Raw genomic sequence first — 27,452 nt, forward strand, 5'->3', positions numbered from 1 at the left:
TTAACCAAGATATCCGTAACCTCCAACTCCAGCGTGAAGGTTACCACCAACCCTTCTCACAATGGCATTAAATCCATTGATATCATCAGCTCCGTATGTAACAATTCTTCTGCTGCCATCAGGTTCAATAAGACTGTATTGTCCTTTTACAACTGGACCATCACGAACTTCAGTCTGTTGCTTGTTGTCTCCAGTAAGGGCATCACTCACAGCATAACCAAACTGGTATCGTGGGTAAGCCTTAAATGTAAATAGTTTAATTATTATCTAATTTGTATAATTTTGTTAAGATAATTTTAAATTTATGCCTTTCTCACACATTATTACATACTTCTATAATAAGTAAGAGTAACAATTATTTTTATTGTTTTATGGTATTTGCTAAATATTACCTTATTACATATACAAAATTTTGCTTTTTAAACTTTAGATTAAAAGTAAGCATTACAAAGTAAAGCGGATATCTTATAGTAATAGAGAACAATATTTCAAAGTAATGTATTCAGTATTCCAAGAATAGGGTCACTGAGTTTACTGTTCTTAAAAGAAAATGTAGATGCATTCCTTTATTTTATATTACATCCACTAAATTGGAAATCATAATAATATAGCTAGGAAACCTTTCTGATATGACCGAAAACAATCAAATAGAGGATTAACCTTCGTTCGTATAATGTTCTCCTTATTAAATACGTTGCTGTATTTCTGGTTTCAGTTTTCGTAGTGTTCAAACGCATTTAGTTTCATAATAACTTAGTAAACTTAACTAAATTATTTTAACAGGGTACAGGTAAAAATGGCTATTCTTCTTTAAAACAGAATGTCTTAAAAAAAAACTTTCATCTTCGAGATGGAACATTGATTGCAAAATATATAATAGATCGGGATTCTTGACTACGAAACTTCGTAATGAAAATATTTTAGTAATAATTTCTGCAGTTATGCAACCATATCTTGAAAACAGTTGTCCAAAACTTCAAGATATTGGCCTAATACGTTCCTCATACCTTGAAATATCATATTAAAAAAAACTTTCAAATTACAAATAAGTTCAATTTATTTTCCGTGTATGCGTACCTACCCTACTGGCAATGCTTCGAAATTCGGAGAGAATATGTACCAATACTAATAGCTTCCACATAACAGTACGTAGTCTGAAATGCGTTGAGCCCTTACAACTATTCTCATTTGAAAATAAAATTATGAAACCTTCCCATATTACAATTGGACTTCAGTGGTTTCTGGTAGAGAAAAATAAATGTACATATCGTTTGCACATGTATCATTTGAATTTAACTTGTTGTCGTGCTGCAGATACAGCAACAAATAGTACTTTAAATTTCCAGGTCCGTGCTATATTGCGGATGTCTTCATACTTCTGAGTCAAGTTGTCTCAATTTCTAAGGAGTCGTCAAAAATGTACATGATCTTAATATTGTCAGTGGTGTATACGGCACACTTTGTGTTGATTAATTTCCATTCTTTCTTCTCAATAGCTATATGTATTCGCTTTCGTTGTGAACAGTACAGATCTTGATGCACATGATGTACGATTTGCTTTCAATCCCACAAAAAGCGCAGCATAATCTTCCTTGACATCACAGTTTGCGCTTTAACCACGCCGCGGAGATTCTACTCACTTCGACCATGATCCTTTTTGAACATTAATATGGCAGATTCACCTTTTTTGTCACTTGTGATCAACCTCTTCAAAAATATTTCAACTTTGTTTCGCGCTACATTAACATCCTTGTCGAAATAAAATTGTGAAACGTAATGCAGTTTTACGGAAAGTTTGTTCATTTTGACTTCGTAGTACTTTGTGTTTAATTTTAGGAATTGCAAATTTGAACATTAACTAGCTTCGACCTTAAGCTGTCAAAAGGCGTTAAGACTTTCCAGCTACAATTCATCCACTCTATGAATAGCTACACTAATGGTGCGAAATCACATTTGTTTCCTATTTGATATTTAGCTCGAAATGTGTAGAAACAATAACATTGCTTGACATTTAATTAGAAAGAATACTATTTTACGTCCCTTGTATATCAAACTAATATTCTGATGTGAAGGCAATGCAAGTTGTTTTCTTATTTAAGAATGAGTCATCAACAGATTTTCTACCATTTATAAGAGAAAAATCTAACTAACGTTGAAAAAAACTCAGTCACAGCACATTATCATCACACGCGTATTTTCACAGAATACATGGATTTGATTATAGTCAGGAGCTCATATGTTTCGGATCTCAGTCTTTAGCTGCAGGTTCATGTCTCATGTTACCTTTACGCTGAATGGGACTCAAATTCCAAATAACTAACAAACGTTGGTTACAGTCAAAGAAGCACTGACAACTTTCTTAAACAAATAAAACTTTATATCTCTAATTCATATAAACATGTAAAATCAAATATCCAAATATGTTTCAATTATTAACAATATGTACAAGGAAGAAACAATGTTAATAAAAACGAATTCTTCCGATCTAATTGGCTTCAAATGGACTATAAATTTGTTGCAAATAAAGTTTGAAACTTAGAAATGGTCAACGTACATCAATCTATAATAACAGTATTCTTGTAATTTCTAAAGCATATTGTAATTTTAAATTATTATTGTACTTACGTAATAATCAAGTCCTCCACCAATTCCGCCAAGGACACCAACTGCATAAGCAGAAGATGCAAGAGCAATGAGAGCAAAGATAACCTTGAAAAGAATAAAAATTATATTCTGAGGGAAAACTCAATTAAGACAAAATATCAAAATTATATGTGCAAGAGAACTTAATCACCAAAGAATTTAGTTATGTTTTAAAATTCATCTTCGTTCACAACCAGGGGTAAGTATGAACACTACATAAATAATAGTCTTTCCACGCACGATTTACACTTTCTTGTAAAGAACTTTTCTAATTGAGGTGATTATAAATTAGAATTAATAGGTGAGTATTTATGTGTTGAGATATTGTTCAAATTCTTTACAGGTAATTTCTAAGCTATACTAGAAAGTAACTATCATTTTATGTTTCCTAGGAAGCATATATATATTGTGGAAGTACTCGATTTTCGAGGATAATAAGTTGTATATTTTGATTTTATTTTTATGTTTATGTCGCGGAATTGTTAATAAGGTTATGGGAATTTAATGTTGTAAATGTGAAGTAAATGCAAGCTGCACAGTCTGGTTAACGTTTGTGTCAGCAATTTATTGTAAACACTTGTGTATAAGAATGTCATCGTTAAGAGTCTGGCAATGTAGGAAGGAAATGTTGACAATGTGTCTTTCCTCACATTAGCCAGATTCTAGAAATTGTATAAACTGAATCTGTAGGATTTTATGAATTTCATGAGATTACGGATGTACGGAGAATTGCTTAGAACCGGGAAATCAGAGCGTGTCGAGGATTGCAATTTTGAGTTTTGACACATGGAAGGAATTTGTCTCTCCATGTGAAAACGGTGTTACACGTGCCGCAGCAGACGGAAAAGCAGACGATGGTAGTTGGACCCCGCAAAACAAAACCGGAGGACGAGAAGGTTTTGGGGAGACAGTTCACGGAGAGTTCTTGAGCAGTTCTTGGATGAGTTCTTGGAAAGTTCGCCGAGTTACGACAGCGAATAATTCTTAGAAGTCCATGATCAATTTACCGTGATCATTCTTGGGTTCGATTTTGGAGAATCGAGTTTCATTTGAATATCAGCCAGATGATAAGAGAAGACAGTACGTTGTACTTCAACATATTCTAACGACGCAGAACTTAGGCAGAGATTTGCATTGAGAGGAGCCATTCCTCAATGTCCATTTTCGTCGTCCACCTACAAGGAATTTCAGCTTAAGGAGCAGAGTTCAACACCAGAACGACGAGGGAATACACCAGTTTAATCCAGGTATGTGTGGCACCGAGTCAGAATTCAAAGCTCAATACTTGATCGTTCTGTACCTGTCTGGCAAATGAATCCGAATATCCGTTATAGCTAACATTCATCGATCTTACAGTTCATTCATAAGATTACCGAAATACAGTGTTTTATTTTAAATGAAGTGGACGTATCGTTATTTAACTAATCCCCAAATGAAAACCTCTCGCAAGTTAATTTTATGGTTTGTCCCACTCATTCTAGATGGTGAGTGGTAGGCGCCTAGTAGCACTCAATTTGCATCCCCAATTAGGCACTGAGTGGCTAGGTTGTCATGATGGAGATACTGTTAGACGTAAAAGTCATGGTAGCGATTCCAGTGAATTATGCGCGTTCAGTAAATTTAAAACATTAGTAAATTTAAAAACCCTCCCTACCCACCCATTCATGGTGAAATATGTAAAATTAGTATCTTATATAGTTGTAAATGAAACCCACCCATCCCACCCTCGCTTCGATTCAGTATAAGATTATAACAAGTGCGACGACTGAGTTCGATTCTCGATTGAATAACAGAAATGTGCATTAGTGATATTTTTAAAATAAATAACGGATTACGTTCATCAAACCTAGTTATTATATGGTAGTTTGTGTTAGAATATTAAGGTTAATAACAATAACACATAAAGTGATAATATTACAAGTTTACAATAAAAATAATAAGAGAAAAGAAAGTGAAATAATTTTTGTTGTTGTTCTGGATACTCAGAACGGATGCATGAATCAGGCAGGTTATGCTGAGCGGAAGACGATTGTCGCTCAAGCGTTTAAGCACGAGTGGAGCCGAGTAGACACGAAGGCACACGATTACGTCGAGAGCCGCACGAAAAATTTGCTCCGTATCGTAGTTACGAGCAGAGTAGGCGGAATAACAAAGACAAACCAGTTGTTGTATAGTACATTAAATATAACCTACATTAATCCTAGAAGTGAACTATTTAGTATTTATTTTGGAGTAAATAGTAATAAGTGTCACAATGTTGTCTATAAAGAACAATCACAGGGTGCACTATCCTGTTCTTAAAGACAATGGAAAACCTGCGACGATGTTCAGTAAATCTAGGTACTATTCATTAGATTTAGGAGTTTTAAAATATTTTGCGGAATATTATCCGACATATGATGAAACAAAGGAACAGACGTTTAGAGATAACGTTCTGGGTCGCAGATACAGAAACTATTACATGATTGAATTCTCAGAGAAGAATTTCAGCGTTGATGATTTGGTAGAATTAGGATTCAGGAGACATTTCTTGTCTATAATTACTGGTATTTCAGAGACAAATACGTTAATACGCAACGCTATATTTTTCGCAATCAAAGAAGATCAACTTAAATACAAAGTATGTGCGTTATTCACTAGTGGTGCTAGTCAAGAACTAGTGACCCAATGGCTTGATCGTTTTAGGAATAGATTTGTCTGCACTCAGGCAGTAAAAATTTCAGAGTTTATTAGTACAGTAGCGTTATATGAGAAACAAGCAAAAATAGTAGTGGCGAGCGATAAATCGTTGCTAGACTTAGTAGCTTTTGCGTTGTTCTTTAAACAACGGACACCTTGGTTATCAGCCTAGAGATGACCAAGAAAGTAGAAGAGTTTTGTGTATAGATATTAGTATTATTATTATTATTATTAGATATATGAATAGGATAAGGATATATTATTAGTAATTATTAATGTTTTAAGTATTTAGTTAGGATAATAATTTGGTTATAAGATATTTTGTTTAGTAATAGAGGACATAAATATATGGGTAGTTATAGTAGTATTATTAATATGGGAAGAGGAAAATCTGACTATCAATTGGTTTTATTGCAGTATGTCTTTATGGCATATAATTTTAATGTAATTTTAATAGTGACGTAATAAAAAGAATAAAAATAGGACAAGACTATGGAGAAGAAAAGCGAAACTAAGAAAATGAAATATGAATGATTTTGTGATTAGTTTTGCATTAGGATTTTAGATGTAAGAGAAGGCAAGAATGGAAAAAAAATGAATGATGCAATTGAAGTAGATTTAGTCTAGACATAAGTTAAAATTAAGAAACCCTGATAATTAGGCCAAACCTTTCATTAGGGGAAACTCTAATCAGGAAGGAAATCCCATTCTCTTCGAGTTAAAATTGGGCGATTACCGAACGTCGATGAGAATATTTTATTTATGATGCAACATAAGTCTTCCGTGATTGTTGAAAAGAGACACAGGAGTTGACTCGTACATCACGTGAAAGCCGTGCAAATTTTTTTTTTTTGTGGAGATATCCTTCATTTTTAGCTAATCCCTTAGCGTAAGATTAAAATTAAGATAGAAATAATTAGTGAGTAAATTTTTCGATATTCTAGGGAATACTAGGATAGTCAGAAGAGAGAGAGAAATGTTAGTAGTGCATCTAGAATATAGTAGAAATAGAATATAGTTATATTCTGCTAGTATAATATAAAAATAGTCTAGATTAATCGATTCAGTTGTATTAGTTAGGAAGAAAGAGGAAAAGAGTTGGATTTAGGAATGTGATTATTGAGAAGAAGGAAATTTTAGTAAAGATAGAGTTAGAATGTAAATAATTAAAGACGTAAGATGTAAAGAAATAACCACCAGTAGATCTATAACATAGACTATAATTAATAATAAAATGTGGATAGAGAGAAGAAGAGAGAAATAATAAATAATGAATAATGGTTAATAAGTAAATAAGAGTAAGAAGATAGAAGTAAATAATAAGGTTATAGATTTAAGCATGCATCGACGAATAGATATATAGATAAATATGGATGCATATATTAGCGCTAGGAGTACTCCATGAGAATATAAGAAGTAGATATAGAATATATATATAAATAAAGCGCAAGAAAAGAAGAAAATGGAGAAATGTTATCGGGGACATGCAGAGGATTTTTCCTGCAGAAGAGAAGCCCTGAACAGATATAGAACTTATTCGAGTTGGATATATGAAGTAGTTTTAGACTTTCTTCGATAGTAGTCCTTCTCACACGCTATAGGCCCTGTCGGCAATTGTTAAAATAATGTAATAATTTAATAATTTAATGTAGAGATAAGTATAGTGTAATAACTTAATAAATATGATAAGAAGTTTAATAGTAATAAATAATAATATGAATTGTTGACTTAGTGAAATTGTTATGGAAAGGCCATCCTAAACAACGTAACTAGGCAAATAAGTAAATAATAATAAATAAATATAATAGTCTATGGTTATGATCTAAGAGTATAAATAGTCACGTCTTCGATATTGATGAAAAAAAAAGAAAAGAGAATCACGTCACGAAAGTTGATCAAAATTTAGGTATGAAGAAGAATTAAGTTGTAAAATTTGAAAACCGGTCAGATTTTGTAAAACCATGTATATAGATAGTTATAAATATGCTAACTGTAGCCAATTGTTGATTGAGATGATACGGCAAGTCAGGCTGCCGTATTTAACAACCAAAGCCTTCAGGATTTTTAGGAAATGGAAAATCCATCATTTTTCTTAATCGCAATCAATTTTTGTATGCAGTTAACAAGTGTTAGGGATAATAATAATTATAGGTTAAGAACAAGTAAATAGTCATAGTATTTAAATAAATATATATATATTCGCGTGTAAAATTTTTTTTGGTACTTACCCATATAGATAATCCAGTAAATAGTACATTGTGTAATCCTGTGTAATGTCCATAAAGGAATTATATCCATTTAAGTATATATCACATATTAATCAATAACATTTTCAGTTTTAAACATTTTATCACTTTATAATATTTTTAATTTTTAATATATCACATTTTGAATACTTTAATCACGAACGGATATGCCAGATTGGTAGAGTAATGGTTGAGTACTAGTATGAATTTTGAATATCGGTAACACTACTACAGTGCAAGAGATCCCGCACGCAATCCCACGAATAGATGTCAAGAATTGGAACATTTTAGTGAATTCCAATAAACATTCAACGTAGATAAAAACATTCACGTACATCATGTGACATAGTGGTTTTGTAAAATAAAGTGTTTTAAAACTAATAATGTAATAAGTGCGACGAAATATTAGCACTCGATGTTATCCAGTCAACGGTGACGCGTGAACAGAATGACAGGAAGTTGAATTAACCTTGACAAAGCTTGATTGAAAAACTGATGATCTTGCAGTAACTATGCTGGAAGTACATTCAGGATTTCCAATGCCCTGCGTTAGGATTTTCTTTCTGTTCAGATTAAAATGTCAGTGAATAAAATTTTCATGAAAATAAAACATTAATATGTTCAAGTTTTACAGTGCGATTGTGAATATGTTAATTAACTATGTTCTAAAAACAATGTTACAAGTTTTTGTTTTAGATTTCCATTCACAGAGAGGTGGAAATAAATGAAGTTAAAACATTACTGATACGGCCAATAAATTTATTGGTTGGCACGTATGGACAGTCAGAGTAATGGAAGTTTTGGTAATACGACACTATAAAAGCGTTGTCGCTAAGAGGAGATAACTCAAGAGTACTTGCAAACTAATATATATGTATTCATGCACAATCACTCTTGACAAAACGTGATGTGCAAGTATTTCAGCAAAAACTCGCTAGATGTCGCGAGGATATACTTTGCTACATTACATTTCAAATATTGTATTTTATAATTTTAGGAAGTAAGAGAAAAAAAAATTCAAAGATATATATATTATGAATACATGTTAGGTGGAGGAATATCGATTACTATTTATATAATTTATTTTGCATAATAATACATATTTTATTTCATTTCAAGTTTATATTTATCTTTAATATGGTGTTAGTATATATCATGTACAGGGTGTTTATAGAAAATCGCCCTCTTACGATGTCGAATTTGGTTTGCGGAGCAACCAATTTTTTAAGGGGGGACATGTGGAAGTACTCGATTTTCGAGGATAATAAGTTGTATATTTTGATTTTATTTTTATGTTTATGTCGCGGAATTGTTAATAAGGTTATGGGAATTTAATGTTGTAAATGTGAAGTAAATGCAAGCTGCACAGTCTGGTTAACGTTTGTGTCAGCAATTTATTGTAAACACTTGTGTATAAGAATGTCATCGTTAAGAGTCTGGCAATGTAGGAAGGAAATGTTGACAATGTGTCTTTCCTCACATTAGCCAGATTCTAGAAATTGTATAAACTGAATCTGTAGGATTTTATGAATTTCATGAGATTACGGATGTACGGAGAATTGCTTAGAACCGGGAAATCAGAGCGTGTCGAGGATTGCAATTTTGAGTTTTGACACATGGAAGGAATTTGTCTCTCCATGTGAAAACGGTGTTACACGTGCCGCAGCAGACGGAAAAGCAGACGATGGTAGTTGGACCCCGCAAAACAAAACCGGAGGACGAGAAGGTTTTGGGGAGACAGTTCACGGAGAGTTCTTGAGCAGTTCTTGGATGAGTTCTTGGAAAGTTCGCCGAGTTACGACAGCGAATAATTCTTAGAAGTCCATGATCAATTTACCGTGATCATTCTTGGGTTCGATTTTGGAGAATCGAGTTTCATTTGAATATCAGCCAGATGATAAGAGAAGACAGTACGTTGTACTTCAACATATTCTAACGACGCAGAACTTAGGCAGAGATTTGCATTGAGAGGAGCCATTCCTCAATGTCCATTTTCGTCGTCCACCAACAAGGAATTTCAGCTTAAGGAGCAGAGTTCAACACCAGAACGACGAGGGAATACACCAGTTTAATCCAGGTATGTGTGGCACCGAGTCAGAATTCAAAGCTCAATACTTGATCGTTCTGTACCTGTCTGGCAAATGAATCCGAATATCCGTTATAGCTAACATTCATCGATCTTACAGTTCATTCATAAGATTACCGAAATACAGTGTTTTATTTTAAATGAAGTGGACGTATCGTTATTTAACTAATCCCCAAATGAAAACCTCTCGCAAGTTAATTTTATGGTTTGTCCCACTCATTCTAGATGGTGAGTGGTAGGCCCCTAGTAGCACTCAATTTGCATCCCCAATTAGGCACTGAGTGGCTAGGTTGTCAATATATATATGAGCACCATTAAATCGCACTAATGACACTTTTTATTTGATATGTTGGAGGTGTCAAACTGATCATCATTAGTTTCCAAGAGTTACCGCATACCAATAAACATCACACAACAATAATATGTGATGTGACTAAACTAAGGTGTAGATGCTTTTATCACACGATAGGATATCTACAACATCAACATGCGTTAACAAACGACCGTTGTTTAGGTGAGGAACGGTATAGACAGGCTTACAGTTAAAGGTTGAGATATCTGCAAACGTATGTGAAATATCACTGGGGGGATCAAAATTTTGGTTGAAAAACAAGACCACACACTGTTCCATTCCAATGAAATGTTTGATGAACTGAAATAAAATGTGGTGTACCATTGAAACGAGTGCATTAATAAGAGTAGAGCTATGAAAAGTTTCTGCACGGAGAGTGCTGAAAAATGTACTACACACATAAAACAGATTAAGATAAGCACTTTCGAACTTTGTTTTTGTACCATAAATGTGAAAGTGATGTTTTTTTAACAGCATTTTTATAGTAATGTAACTTTTATGTATCAATAGTATATCATCGGAAACAAATGACTATACGTAAAGAATTCCGAGAAAAACTCTTTCAACAAACTGTTTAAAGCTTTGGTACTAGTAGGTAAATTAAATCTGATAATCTAGTTTTATTATAAATCCAGCCTGAAAATAGTGCAAGCTGTTCTGATAAGATCTTTTAAACTAATTCAAAATGAAAATCACGAAAACGATTATGTTGTCCAAAAATTGAAATTAAAAAAATGAAATAAAGTATTACAGTTTGACGTTACATAACATTTACATTAAAGAAGACGATAATTACAGCATGTGAATGATAATGGAAGAATTGGTGGAATGAAATGTTGGAGGAAACAGGTTACCACATACACGATGTTGTTCACAGCGAACTTATTAGGCTGGGGATCGAAACAGGGACCCCATGCAACTGTGGTAAGCGCTCTACAACTGAGCCACAGTGCCTCCTTCGTATGCAAATTTAGTCTCGATCTGCTAGCCCGGGTAAGTGAGAAGACAACAAAGATCAAGCATTTTTCGTTCACTGCTGTACACCATCCTCTACGCAGTCTATATCTGTTGATTAATCAGATGTTTATCTTTATCAAAACATAATTAAAACTGGGATTTCATTTTGATTTTCATACCGAAGTGAAACCAGAAGTCTGGCAATGTTGCGTAGTGGTAATGAGTAATTACCGTATTGTGAAACGGATGTCATCTTGAGAAGGCATCGTAATCACTTGTATTCTATCCCTTGTATGATATATTATGATTGTTTTTCATGGTAACTCTCTATACAGCTATCATTTGTGGAGCAAATGTTGGTGAGCTAGCAGTACTTTTTGATAATGCTATTTCATGTGTTAGCAAAAGTAAAGTTTACAAAACAATATTACCAAAATTACACACACACACACACACACACACACACACATATATATATATATATATATATATTTCAATTTTACAGCAACAAACTTCAAAGAGCTGCTACACCTTGCAGTAGAAATATGTTATTTTGGATTTGTCTGCAGTATTTCCATCTTATTGATTTATTTTTAGCGATTTGAAAACCTCAGTCTCTGTGTTTCATAATTCGTTAATGTAATCCTTATATTTATTTACAAATTCAAAAATTGCCAAAAAAAAAAGCGTTCTGAAATCATTGTAGGTTTACCTATTATCACAATGCCATTATCATATATTCTATTAAGGCTTAAATTACCGTATGTCACGATAAATCATTGTATGGTTAGCTACCGTGTATCCATCTCTACAGTATTTTAGATTAATACTTTTTCCTTTTCATCATTTATAAATTAGTACTTTGCTACTTTCTAGTGCAAATGAAAATAAATTTTAAAAATCATATTATTAATCAGTTATATAAAGTACAGTCAAGGAATTTCATTTTTTTTTAAATTACCAAATTATTTAAAACCTAGAAGTATATCATAATAAATGAAAAGAAAGTAGTTAGTCATATGGTTCTTATAATTTGGAAATTAAAGTAAAGAAATGGAAATAAATTCCTTCCCGGGAATTTATATGCCAGAGAAGAAACTCGGAAATATTCCCATTTTGTTATTTTCCTTCCCACCGGGAATATTCCGACTGCCCATCACTACTTGATCGAGTAGCGTTTCGTTTATTAGTTACACACACTCTCTCGCACACATACAGTGATTATGTTTACAGTGTGATGATGTCCATTGTTAGCAAAACGTGCCCTCTTTTATTCATGCTTTATTTTTTTATTTTTATAAACTAAAAAATCTACGGAATTACCGCATTCAGCCTTAAAAACTTACACATTGTCTGTACCGCCTGAGCTGTATACCACTATCTGCAATGCAATTTTAAAAGCCTGTAAGTGAGAAATCTTGGTTATCAGTTCAAATCCTGTCTGTTGGAGGACTTTAAATTCATCGTCAAACATAGAAAAATCACTACGCTATTTTGGGGCGTAGTTCAAATATTACGTAATCATAATCCGAATTTACCTACATAAAAGGACCGTAAGTTAAAAGTTAATAAGTGCTCAGTAACTGAACTCTATTCACTTATTACTAGACAAATAAGGATTGATTTATGAAAATTTAAGACTTCTCAAGTGTTTCATTTAAGGTTGAACATAGCTAATATAAAAAAAATAATAATCACAATGTTTCACGAACTAGAGCTTGATTGACGTATTAGTCAGCACCTGTGTGACGCTGGAACGATACTTTACTCATTTTCCTGTTCATAATCAATAAAAATCGCTCGAGACGAACTGATACGGACTTACATTTAACGAAACACTTCTACACTGGGACGAAATGCTACAGATTTTGCTTTGAGACGAAACGCTACTTGGACGAAATACTAAGGAACCAGTTTGTAATCTGTAGACTAACGTTCTAGTGGTGTAGATGCGTTTTCAATTATCTAACAATTTTACACAAAACAAGTACAAGGCATTATTTTTCAGCATACTATGGTAGCAGTTTCATGGATGAAATAGTCATGGCATGGATTTAAAAAAATGTAAGTTACGTTCTTGTTCAAATATGTTGCTAGAAAGTGCGTGCTGCTAGAAGGAGAGTACTAGAAAGTCATATAAAGTTTTATGTATTTTGTGCTCTTTATCACATACATTACGTGCTCGTTCTTGATGAGTGCCTATCAGTTCAATATCAGGAATCGAGATAGGTACTTCTGAACCATGAACACGTAACCTTTACCTTAGCATTTAGAAGGAAATAACGGAAGAAGGAAAATGAATTAAATTCGTCGATAAGCTAGAAAATTTCTTGTAAATTGTATTGGTGAAAAGTGGACTGAATGAAACTAATAACATATTAGCAGTGAAACATGACACTGTTACTCAATTTAGTTCTGATGCTGTTAGGTAAGTTTTAATATTTTACATGAAGGGCATAATACATGCATTTCAGGTATTTATATTCAATGTTGAAAAGTTGCGCATTTTTTTTTTCATAATAGAATTTAACATTAATAATTGGGATATGTTTACTGAGACTAAACCAACCAGAACCATTGCATCATAGATAATTTTTCAGTTTATAAATACTCTTCACAAACTTCTAAGTCTCTTCTATTTTATTTATTTTTATTTTACATAAGAATATAAACTTTAATATGGAGATACATATCAATTTATTGAAAACACCTAAAGATAGCTTTCCTTACAACCTTAATCTGGCCCTTACAAGGATCATCTTTACCCTTACAAGAGCTCTGATGAAATGTGTAATGATATCATATGGAGCTGGCACTATGGTGTTTTGTTAAAGCATTTTGACTCCTTATCAGCGGTTTAGCCGAAGCCACCTGATTCCGAGTGTTCATGTGTTGTATAAGAGATGGAGTTTCAATCCCTCTATCACTTGTGGTTCAGTTGCATTTCAGGTTCTGAGTGACAAAGACGGTGGGAACTGAGAATTTTCTTATGACCACTATCCTTCTTTGCTGATGTGGTTTTGCGGTGAATGTAATTGGTGTTATTACTATGGATAGTATCCCTCGTGATACAAACAACACAGCTGCCACTATTGCCACAAAACGTAGCAAATTGGCAACTACATGAGTCAGAAAGCTTACCCATTTTATCCCTTCCAGGCACGGCAATTTTCTGTTCCACTGCTTCTCACATAGTACTAAGCTTTCCCCACACTACTATTGTGTAAAATTGTGCTGTCAGCAGCACCTAAACGTTGCCAACCAAAATGTATGACGTGTTTTAAACTCAAGTATGTATCCATTAAATTGATAGGTATCTGCGTATAGATATGAAACTGATGTTTTGTAACAGCGACCCACGGGAATACTATCGAACCATTTAAAATAAATTTTGGAATGGGGTTATCATGGACCAGGAACTGAGCTTGTAGTCAATCTTGATGTGAGAAATTAGGTATACCGTTAATTGAACAAACACAACTCAATGTATAGTCTCCTCACTAAAGATAAATAGTCACATAGCTTTGTGTTTCTCAAAATTTATATTTTGGGGGAAGGGGTTTTATTTTCTATTCTTTTGTTTCTCTTTTTTAGATAAACTTAGAAGTTCTTGGCTCTTTTCTCACATCATTTTAGAACGGCTGGCAAGATGATAAAGAGTTTTTGAACACATTTAATACCCCCGGAACCCCCAGACATGAGTTCTTTATCATGTCGCATTGTTAAAATTCTACATTTCACTACACAAAATATAATATCTCGCGACTTCCGCTAATTCGGCCAGACGGTTAAACTCACAATATTAATTACTCAGTATATATTTATATTACAAATATAAATTATTTGTTGGGATTATGTCATACCAGTTTGATTAAAAAAGAAAAACCCAAAGGGAAAACTAAGCACTCAACGTTATGCTAACGTACTGTATCTTACAGATTTTAATTATTATTCTTTAATTAAGTATTGAATGATGGAACGAGGCTCTCGTTTTCTCGTTCAAAAAATTGGTATTTAAGCTAAAATTTTAAAGTGGAAATGTAGCTCATCTATCAAATGAATTTTGACTTTAATGACTTAAAATGCTACAATTAGAAAGAAGTTAAATAATTTAAATAACTGCTGACAATAAACGGTAAAAATGAATTACTATACTCACTGTTAGGATTTTTAATTAACACTTAATTGGTCGAGCAATGATATATATATATACCGGTACCTATCCTAATTCCTAATAAAAGCTGTATTAACTTACACCAGTCACGAATCACTACTATACACTAGGCTTCTCTTAGCAACAGTGAAATATCGCGAAAGTGTACTTATCAGCTCAATTATTCCATTTCGATGTTAATCTTATAAGCTATAGAAAGTTTGAAAAATTGTATGCATGCATTGCTGAAAGCGAATTGTTACTATTCCGTCCTGTGTCTAATTTTAATAATAAAAGGTACAGTATTAAAGAAGATTTAAAGAAAATATATATTTTCTTATTCACAGATGTCTTCTACTCTCCTTTTGTATCTCGCCTTGTTCTTCGGAACTTCTTACGGTATGTATTAATTTAACCATTTAATAATATGTTACCTATACAGTATACTATTGATATATACATAGTACTAGACATTTACCACCCCTAAAATTACAATCAACTAACAATAGTTCATACTTCGTACTATTGGCATGATCGTTTGCTTTTCACTACTGCTTCTATGAAACATCTGTGCTACCATTGTAATCAGTTCGGACTCATTCCAAAGGTGCACTATGCTCGTTCCAAAGACGCAATTCTCTTATAAAAGCATGTTGGATGACCATTTAGTGATAAAAAAAACAATCACGAGGTGAAGAATAATACTAAACATAATTAAAGCAATAAACATATGTTCTTATTCTCTTTTCTAAAATTCCTATCTCCTGTTTCATTTACCTTTTTTATGATTTTAGTATGAATAAGAAAACATGTAATATTTTAGAGAAGCTTTGAAAGCGGATCAAAATAGTTAACTTGTATTACAATTCTAAGTCAGCTAAAGACACGAAATAATGCCCAAAAAGAATGTACAACTGTATGCTAAATCTGGAGATTCAAAAAATTAAAAGAAGATAAGTAAAGCGACAAAGTGTTAAAGTATAACATAGTAATAAGATTATGTTCTCATTCTGCTTTTTGTTTCAAATACACTCATTAGAACACAAGGGATATATATATATAAATGTAGCATACTAAAACTTGGAGCAAAACCTTCTCTATATATTTATAAATACACGTATATAATTTATTTTAGAATGGCGTTGAGTCAGCATACTCGACTAGGACAAAACTAGGACAGCGGTACTAGGACAAAACAATGCTTCATTTATATATTAGTGAAATATCTAAAAAAAAAATGCGATTGATATTGAACTTTGAAGATTGAAGTATGTGCTTAGATTAACTTATCTTGTTAAATAAGATTAACGCAAAAAATACTTTATCTTACCTGCCATTTTATTCATTCATATCATTAACATAATCGCATTTTCTTCAGCCGTTCTCCCCAGCACTGGAGCTACGGGCTTGGTGTCGGATACGGCCTTGGTGGTTACGGAATTGGTGGCGGATATGGTCTTGGACGATACGGCCTTGGTGGATACGGTCTTGGAGCTTATGGACGTGGTGGATACGGAGCCTGGGGATATGGTGCCCAAGGTCTCCATGGAATCGGTTATTTTGGTTAAGAGTTTGAAAAGCGTGTAACGTTTTTTCAATGAAATAAAAGATATGAATGCATCTTAAAATATTAACTTTTAGAAAAGATCTCTGTTCGATAATTAAAATATGAACGTTAAATTAATGTTTATTACTAGGATATTATATTAAATATATTACCCTTAGTGATTTATGAAATGGGGAGAAGAATCATAACAAATATACTAGGGAAATAATGATATAAAATAACATAACATTCATTTAAATCTTATACCCCATTTTGTACGATATGTAAACAAATGATGGAGAGAAATTTTCTCGCCTAGCCTATGATGCTTTTCTAAATGTCAGCTTCTTGGAGGCGCAATGGCACTGATTACCGTTCCTTTCTGGTTATGTAAAAGACAAAACGATAACGTAATATGTTTAAGTGTCAGCAATAGTAATGCATCCCTGGCGTGGTAAGATCAATAAAAATATAATATCGTGATTCACGATGTAAATGTTTTGTACTTATAACAAAAAAGTCAGTTATTGAAAGAAAAACTGAAATAGGGTAATGTAAAGAATAATATTAAAATTCAATCAGTTTCTTAGAGAAAAACTCGACTTCACGTCACGTAAAATAAATGTAAAACATTGCAGCAGGAATGTTAACTTCGTTCAAATTTAACTCAAATCAGAAATCTTACCTTTGATGCAATACACATAGGTCATCAAAGATTGTAATTCTATTTACTTTAACGTACCCTCTGTGCACTCTTCTACGAAATATATTGCTTTACCTTAGCTTTTATCTTACAAGTGAATTACTAAAATTTCTATCTATAAGAGTCTTTAGTTCTATCTTTAGTTCTATCCCCTAGCGTATAAATGAATGCAATGAATATTTTGCGCTAAAATCTTCATTCATCCACGAAATATCTTTCTCAGAGGCAAATTCTGGATACAATGCGCTCAGTTTAAGTAACCGAGAATTATGATTTGCCAGTAAGTAACAGAGAGTTATGATCTTATTAATTCATTCTTATTTTTCTATTAATATTAGCAATATATTTTTTCTTTCTTTCTTCTTCTTATTGATATGAAGTAGTTTGCTACATTTGTACTACTAATATCTCCTTTATGCAGCTTGCAATTTTTTTTTCTTTCCTAGAGGACGAGATCAATGGGTAGTATTATTCAAGGCAAGAGTAGGAATACCTTCCTTGTTCACTCTTTTCACGTGGTAAGTCTTTCTAACAGTATAAATATTCAAGTTTTGGCAAGCTTCATGCGTCTGTTAGTTTAAAGTCAGTTTATACACAGTTTAAACATTTTACACTGCTAATGTTGGTTTACTTTGAGCACATGATTCCAGTCCCGTAGTAAGTTTTCTTCTACTTAATTCAAACTTTGTGTAAATGCAGTATGCACGTTTAACCACTCTGGTGAGTCTCATTGACCCCAGATAATATACGTTCCCTTTTAAATTTAAATATTCTCAGCAGACGACGCTGATTTCTGCTCTACCTCACAGTTGAATGTGAACTATAATTCTATTAATAGGAACACAAATCAATATTCCTACTTTTTCCAATGTAATGTAGCAGGGATCTGCGATATCAACAGTATCTTTTTATTGAATGTAGTAAATGGTAAAATGAGTAAATTTAAAATGTATATAATCGGATCTTGAAACTCTGAACGTCGATATTTCTTTGTCTGGGCTGTCATCGAAAGTCAAGAGTTTTGAGAGTGACTATTCAAGAAGGCGCCGTGCTACATTATAAATCCTGCCCTTCATTTAATTCCAATTTGCATGGTGAATAACAATTGTAGTATTAACGATAATGTTTCACATTTTAAGGATATTATTTCTGAAGTTGTTAAAGACTTTGTCCCGATCCGAAAGACTCACATAATTCACTCCGTGGTTTCATGCACAAACTCGTTATTGTATTCAAAATGAACATCGTGCTTGGATGCTGTGGAATAAGTTTCTGAGTGAACACACGTATAGGTCTCTTTCCAACATCAGGCACATTCGAAATATCTCCTCCGTATCAAATATAAGAAATATGTAAAAAAAAAATCTATCCTGTCCTTTCATTTCTGAACCGAGTTGTTTTTCTTCTTTTTCTCTTTCTTTTTTCTTTTCTATTTTTTTGACTCTTATAAATTCCAGGAAGCAATAACCCTGTATCTGGCAAAAATATAGAGCACAACTGGATTCGGTTGCATATAGCATTATTAATTCATTAGTGTTCATTATTGCCTCAAACAACCTAGAACTCCACAAGAAACGCTCACATTTTTTTTCTAAAAAAAATAATTATTTTCTACCACTTATTTTAAGAAATATCAGTATTGGCCTTTTAACTTCATGCCAATGGGGAGGGAAGATCACCTACAGCCGAACACAATTTTATTTCCACACATCGTTAGTGCTTGATTGGTGCTCTTTTTGTCGGAAATGTCATCGATAGTGTTCCAGGAATGATAAAATAATATTTAATTGCCTGCTAAATTCATGGCAATAGGTCTGGCAAGTCACCTACATCAGATTACAATTTCGAAGTACCAACCACCTACAGCGGATCAAAATTCTGGTTTCACATATCGTTAATTCTTGGTTATTGTTCGTTAGGGCCAGAAATTCCATCGTTGGAGCTCCGCAAATAACGCTAACTTAACAAAATAATATCGCTAATGCAGCAGATCCCTTCGTTAGTGCTTCAGATGTAACACCTACTTTTCTTGAAAAGAAACGCTAATTTCCTGCTAACTTGATTGCAACATTCCTGACACATCACCTACGGCAGGCTACAATTTTGATTTCTCACATCGTTTGTGCTATATTAGTGCTATTTTTTACGCTAATAATTTGTCAACGCTCTACAGATAATGCCTATTAAGGAAAGGGTTATTGGCCTGCTAACTTACGGCAGACAGCAATTTCGAAACCACGCATAGTGTAAGGCCTGCCAGGCATGACAGACCTGTTGAAATGAAGGGAGCAGGGAAATAGTAATGACTTTTTTTTAACTACACAGCACTGACGTTGGGACATGCGGCACTAACAACCGCTAACTAAGCACCAATTACAGAAGTAATCGAAATTGTGGTCTGGAGTAGGTTTGGTCTCAGGTCTGCTGACATGAGTTAGCAGGGCAATAAGTGTTTCTTCAAAAATGAAGGCGTTGGAGCACTAACGATGTGACATGAACACTAACGAACACTATCGATGTAATAACGATGGGAGAAATCGAGACTGTAATCTGCTGCAATTTCTGTGTGGCTTGCTGACTTGAAATTAGGTGGGGAAATATTTTTTTTAAAACAATATATATCCGTTGTGTTAGGAGCATTAACGATGTGATATGTGGCACTAACCAGCACTAACAAAGCACTATCGATATACGACGTCGAAATCGTGGTCTGCTATAGGTGGCCAGCCAGCTTCATAAAAGGGACCCATTTTGTTAAAATAAAAGCTGTATGTATAGAAGCTATAATTTTAATGTTTATGGCACTAACACTGCTCGAAACAGCAATTTCATTTATGGGATGATTTTGATATGTTAGCCTGTTCCTATGAAATTAGCAGGCCAATGGCGGCTCTTAAAAATGATATATTATTTTCGTATTTTATGGGGTTTCCTGAAATAACGAGCACTAACGAAGCACTAGCAATGTGTGAAATCGAAATTGTGGTCCGCCAAATTCATGGACATATTAAGCACCACAAAAATATATTTCATCTTTACTCTAATTTCTCTGAGAAAACCAGAAGTAGTGAAATCTATTATCACTTTTGGGTTCAATATTAATTAAGAAAATATCACGACATACAATCCATACTACATCACACCTCACACTGCTACTGGTTTTGTAAATTAAGAAAGAGTGGAGTAGGGCAAACTTGAAGAAAATCGTATAGAGCAGTAATTGGTAGTAGGAGAAATTGATTACTATTTCTTAAGGTAGAGAGGGTACTTTTCTGTGTTGAATATGACAGTAAAAAATTAAAACTTGCCAGTGAAAATCGTAACATTTTAAATTATTATTAATTTCAATATAGTACTGTTGGCAAAAGTGATTGTGTTGTCTCGAAGGGGTATTACATACTGCCAATTCAACAGGAAGGAAATTTGTTACAGTAATGGAAGGAATTGATTAGAGTCGATTGCCCCATATCAGTATTAATGTTTCATAAGCTACGCTCTAATGCGACTTGGAATTCAAAACTGTGTTTGAGACTTTAATCCAAAACTTGGTACGTCTATCGGGATCGAATCAGCAACCACATGCGCGAAGATCATGTGGGTTAGCCGTTTCATCACGAAGTAGCATAATACAATAATTTCTCTATCGAGAATAAAGTAAAAAAAAAACTACTGAACGTCATTTAGTAGGTTTATGCAGCTTATACCTTTTCAATTTCATTCTAATTATTCCTTGGTGATTGAGATGAGAGCGGCATAAGAAAATCTGTGAATCGAGACGAGATCAAGATTAATGACAATTTCCAACTCAAGATAAGACAAGACAGAGACTGCAGTCTTTAAGTCGAGACGAGTCCTATTTTATAGTCTAGTTTAGTTTTGAAATGAAATGAAGTAAAATTCTTCAATTGAATTTCTCACAATTATACGCTGTAGGTTAATGAAGGAGACGATTTAAGAAAGTAAATGATGATGGAATAATTGGTGGAATGTGAAAGTGCAAGGAAACGTTAGCACCAAGATAAAACCCACGGACGCAATCTCATCCACCCCATTTTAAATTTACTTGTCCAAGTATACAACCAGGGACACCACTTACCAGAATTAAGGTTGGTGTAAAAGGACAAGTATTGCCGCTAGATGTCACTATAGTCTTCGTATCTCTTACATGCATTTTTTACCTTTCACAAAAATTTACAATTTCTCTTACAAATTTCAACCTAGAGACTTCAAATTTTTAGAGAAGGAACTTTATAATCTATGCAAGGAAACAATCCGTGCCGATTTTTTATTTAGAATTTTCTTCATTGTTGAAACAGTTACATTGTTAAAAATTTGGATATCCATTTCAACATTCAAGAAATTTCAACAATAAAGAAAATGCTAAATAAAAAATCGGCACGGATTGTTCACTTGGATAGATTATGAAGTTCCTTCTATATAAAAATAAAAATTGAAGTCTTTAGGTTGAAATTTATAAGAGAAATCGTGAATTTTCGTGAAAGGTGAAAAATACATGAGAGAGATAGAAAGATTGCAGTGACATCTAGCGGCGAAACTTGTCCCTTTAAATTAACCTTAAGCACTCTACCACTGAACCACCCTGTCAACTAGTTTAGTGCTGTCTCAATTACTTTCCTAAGATAATTTTATATTTGAACTAGTCCTTTAACATATAAATTGGTAATAAAATTTACACTCAATTTTGTTATTAATTAGTAACATCACTGCAGATAATTGATATTGCAGTGTTGAAAATTATTAAAGAGCAAAACTTGGATCATGAAAAACATAATAGTTTCTAAAATCTTTAAAATGATACCTTTAAGTTTTACGTCCGGCTGTTATGCCTGTTAGGGCAAAGGAGACGGTGATGAGGAGAGGTGAGTGAAAGGATGGAATGAAGAAAGTGGGAGGAAACGGTAGAACCCCTAGAAAACCCACGAGCACGGTGTTTGTGCACCACAAAGTCCACACGGAGCAAGTTGTGATCGAACCAGGGACCCCAAGCGCAGGAGGTGAACGGTCTACCACTGAGCCACCGCGCACTCCATAATAGTTTCTAGTGTTGATAAATAGGCTTAAATATCTCCTTACAAGAAGTTGTTTTTATTTTAAAGATTTTATTCACAATACTGTAGTTTCATATACTTACCTTTTAAAAGAAAATAATGTTCCTTATTGAGTAACTGATAAACCGACCAATAAATTATTACATTACAAGCCGAATCTACAGAGAACGTCCCACACACTTTAATAATTCCTTATATAAACGCCTGTCTTCTATATCGGACATTATTAATATTCTCATAATAGATATCTGCACTGGCTCGGGTTGAGCCCGCGAGCTTAGGCTCGACCCGGCCCGTATGCTGAGCTCGGGCCTACAAAGCATAGATCACTTCGGGCTAGGGTCGGGCACGGGTCGTAAATGTTTAAATATACAACCATATTTCTCGGGCCTTTCGGGAATAATTTTGTAAATATAACTACTGTATAACCATATATATCAAACCATTCTTTCTGGAGAATTTCTAAACCACATTTAAATTTATAACTTGAAACTCCCAAACTACAATTATGATCATCATTAGGCATTTGCAATTTAAAGTAAAGCAGTGCAGTGGAGACAAAAAAAAAGAAGTAACAGAAATAAAAAATATCCTTGGCTTATATGTGAGTAAAAATACTGTTTCTTACACTGAATTATGGAACAAAAGCATTCAGAACCAGTTGTCTTTATTTTTCTTCTTCTTCAAGACAATGTTAGTTTATATTTTATTTTTTTTATAAGTTAGTTTATATCTTCCTTTTATTGATATCGGAAGAATTTATTTCACAAATTCTCAACAGAAAATATAGCATTCCCATTTTCCCTTGTAAAAGGATGAATCATATATTACCGAAAGTGAATCACAGCAGAAAGGATGTCAAAAATATTACAAAATTAGAGAAAGGAGAATATGTATTAGTAGAAAATAAGCGCTGCAAACGTAAAGTGAAAAATTAAACCACTAATTGTTGTAAATAAAAGTACAATTTTGAATTAATTAGTACGTTTCTGTGATTCGGGCTTATTTCGGACTCATTTGATTGTCACACGGGTTCGGGCCGTGCTCGGGCTAAATATTCCGGGCTATGCAGAACTCTACTCTATAAATCACAGTTGAATACCTATTTAAATTCCATTAGGTGTGCTGTTATTTTAGTAAATTTTGGAATTAAATAACAATAACTGCAATATAAATATTACTTCAATTTTATTTCCTTAGAATACATACACGATGATTTTTAAAATAGTTAACCAAGATATCCGTAACCTCCAACTCCAGCGTGAAGATTACCACCAACTCTTCTCACAATGGCATTGAAACCATTGATGTCATCGGCTCCATATGTAACAATTCTTCGGCTGCCATCAGGTTCAATAAGGCTGTATTGTCCCTTCACAAGTGGACCATCACGAACTTCAGTCTGTTGCTTGTTGTCTCCAGTAAGGGCATCACTCACAGCATAACCAAACTGGTATCGTGGGTAGGCCTTAAAGGTGAATAATTTATTTATTATATAAAATTCTGTATCGTTTTGTCATTGAAATAATTAGCAATTTATTTCCCTCTCATAAATTCTCACTAGAGACGGGATGTTAAGAAAAAAAAAATATATATATATATATATTAAAATTAAAGATACGATATGAAATATCTCTTTATTGTTTATAATGGGAGTTACAGTTTCAATTTAAGCCAATTGCATTTTCCATATTTTGCATATTTCGCCCATTCCTGCCTAATTGCTTTAGTATCTACTATTCTATGCATTTTCTTCAAAATAAGACTTTATAGGGGAAAATACAAAATGTAGTATTTCAAGAAGGAATCTGGCTCTTCGGAGAAACATAATTGTTGATTGTAATGATAAGATATCATAAATCTTTACTGTTATTTGTACTGGTAAAGTGCTGTAAAACTTTGGATAACTGTCTGATAACTGGATAAAATTTGGACATGGAATACATATCAAGCTTCGTTTTTCTATATATAGTAGAAGAAGATATTAACAATCAATTATTTTCTCTATATTCTTTGATCATTATCTATGACTTGAGTTTACCTTTTAATTCTATTGAGTATTTGTGTCCAATATTTCGGGTTACATGTTAGAGCCTATTTAACTACGTATCTTTTAAATCTTAAATGAGTTTTCTTCAGCGTTTAATGCCTAAACATCTGGCATCTATTTCGTACATACTGCCGAAATAACTAAAAGTGAAAAATTATCTATATAGTACTGTGGTATTTGCTAAATACTATCTGATTATATAGAAGAAGAACGGTATTTTTTGCAAATTTTGTTTTAAAAAAGACGTGCAAGGTATCAGAAATCTTGCATTACGGGACAAGAAGATTTAAAAGTATCGTATATGTCATTCCAAGGATAGAGTCACTAAAAGTATTGCTGTTTAAGAAAACAATATTTTAGATATATTCATTTATTTTCCTATATTACATCCACTTAATAGAAAAATATTACAGTATAGCGAGAGACACTTTATTATGTGATTAGGAAGAGTCAACGTTAGTTTAATCTTCGTTATTATGTTATTCTCTCTTTCAAATCAGTAGTTGTATTTTGGAGTCCAGTTTTCGTAGATTCAGAACTTATTTAGTTTCATCGTATGAAAAATACTCGATTGTTTGAGCTGACGGTACGGATATATACTAGTTATTTTCGACCGGAAAGTCTTCAGAAGAAAATAATGCTTTCATCTCAGAGACAGAACATTGATTACAATAGATATAATGGACCGAGATTGTTGTATGTTAAAAAAAAAAAAAAAGTCAAACAAATGTTATTAAAGTAGAAGTATTGGTAACACTGATATATTGGTAACTATGCCATCTAGTGACTGTTTTGAACGTGAATTTCTGTAGATACAGTTTACGTCAGAATTCAGGGAAAATTGAAACTGGTCGGACCTTTTGACCAAGTGTTGTTAAAGTTATAATAATGGTGTATAATATTCATCCGTTATTATGAACTAATTATTGTGTATTCCGGAATATAACCTTGAGTTAAACATCTATAATTGGGTGAGTTTGTTCCATGATTTTGCTAATTTGAGTTAATTATATCTTTAGAATCTGTTATAGACCGTCATTCTATTAATTTGACAACTGTAACCTGAAGGTTAAATTGCTTAACAACTAGTAAATTCAGCTTTTGTCTTAAAATTTAAATATATATATATATATTTCAAAATGTCGATATTTCATGAGCCAAAAATTAATATTAGAAATTGTTATAAATATTAATTCTAGATATTTCATGAATTATAGTTTGAGCTCTTGGGGTAGTTGACTACTAGAACCATTATTGAATGTTACATTTTTTGAAAGTTGTTGTTCCTGTTTTTTGTTCAATTCGAAAATAATAATTATTTACATTAAATTCATAATCTTGTAATTTAACCTAATTGATTATAGATACTTGAACATTCGATACTATTTTTGGTACGTGGAATTGAGAAGTTGAAATTAACTAATTTAATACCGTCTATGCAGATTAATAGCGTATATTAAAAGTTGAGTGCTTATACATACGTATATACTTATTTAAACGATTTAATGCTGATTACTCTCTACTACAATTTTTGGGGGTGGCGTATTGTGACCCTGACCAGTGACGATGCGATATTACTGTTTCAATTCTTTATCCTTTTTATAAAACGCACGTTACACATGATTTTCCCTGAATTCTCTCCTGCCAAAAAGTTGCATTTGTTGAAAATTAAAATTTTGTCTATGGTTGTAGTTAATTATTTGATATGTTTGAAATTGTGAATGGTAGGATTATCTAAGTAGGGAGTATCAGTGTGGAACTACGACTCACCATATTAGATTTATAGGTTTTGACTAGAAATATTATTAACAAAAGCGATTCAATTTGGCATAAGTTGTATCTTATAACTTATTATATTATCTAAATTGTAAGAATGCAGGTTAACCGAGATTATCCGATTAGGCAGCAATTACATTTAAATTCTTTCCCAAATGGCGATGGAGGGATAGTGGAACCTTATAATCCCCTTGATTGGGATTTATCATTTCTTGAAAATAGAGGAAATGTTTCCATAAACGCTACCTTACATAGCACAAACCCATTTTTATCTTCAACTTCGTATCAAGAAATACGAAGAGAAAGACATTCGTCCTTGACTGATAATGCCAATAGATTACGTGTCGTTGATAACCATTTGGTTGGTCAAGGTCAGTTACCTGTGCAAACAGGTGTTCAGGGCGAATACTCAAACCCGTTCCTCGATATTCACGAAGAAAAAGAAAGCAAAGGTGCTTTTGTTCCACCAGCTGGTTGTGCTGGATTAACTTTACGTACAAGTCTTTCAAATGTGACTCAGTCAGCTGCAAATGTTAGCTTTTTAGAAGCAATAAAAAGTATTCCGCAGTGTGATGGTTCACGTTATGAAGAATTATTTAAATTTTTGAAGGCAATATATTATATTAAATCCACTGAGTTATATCCCGACGAGGCCTTATATTTTTCTGCTCTATCTCGGACTTCGGGTAAGTTGCATTCGAAGTTGATAAGCGAGTTTTCAATTACAAACAATTGGTTGGTTATTTGTGTTCATATACTTAATGACATGGTTTCGGTGCTGGGTAAACGAGAATTACGAAATAAGTTTATTGATCGGCTACAATATCCTAATGAAAGTGCTTCTGAATATATTAGGGAAATACGCCTTTGTTATGAGTTGCTGGAAGGTAATTGTGCAATAGATAATATAGCTATTCTTCGGCAAGTTTATTATGGTTTAAATCCGCAACTTAGGTACGATTTATTTCGTGAAAAAGAACCGGAAAGTTGGCATACATTATTGATTGCAGTAAATCAATATGAACTTTATAAAAATGATTTGTTGGTTTATAAAGGACTGACATCCGCATCCAGTGTGAAAGAAAAGAGGCAGTTACAGTGCTATGTTTGTGGTGGTGCGCATTCTTATAAATACTGTAATGTAAGGCGGACAGTTGGCGTGAAAACAAACATGGGCGTGAATGATCGGCAT

General features: G+C 33.1%; 1 protein-coding gene across 1 annotated transcript; it reads right to left on the bottom strand.

Annotated features, from left to right (window-relative positions):
- LOC145685561 (uncharacterized) lies at window positions 1-27,452 on the bottom strand. The gene is made up of 4 exons (XM_081757956.1): window positions 27,432-27,452; window positions 23,723-23,902; window positions 2,626-2,709; window positions 1-240 (listed from the first exon to the last, which is right to left on the bottom strand). The coding sequence occupies exons 1-4, from the start codon at window positions 27,450-27,452 to the stop codon at window positions 1-3; spliced, it is 525 nt and encodes a 174-aa protein (XP_081614082.1).

Source organism: Thermobia domestica, chromosome 5 (genome assembly GCF_964235325.1).
Source record: "Thermobia domestica chromosome 5, izTheDome1.hap1.1, whole genome shotgun sequence".
Lineage (NCBI taxonomy): Eukaryota > Metazoa > Arthropoda > Insecta > Zygentoma > Lepismatidae > Thermobia > Thermobia domestica.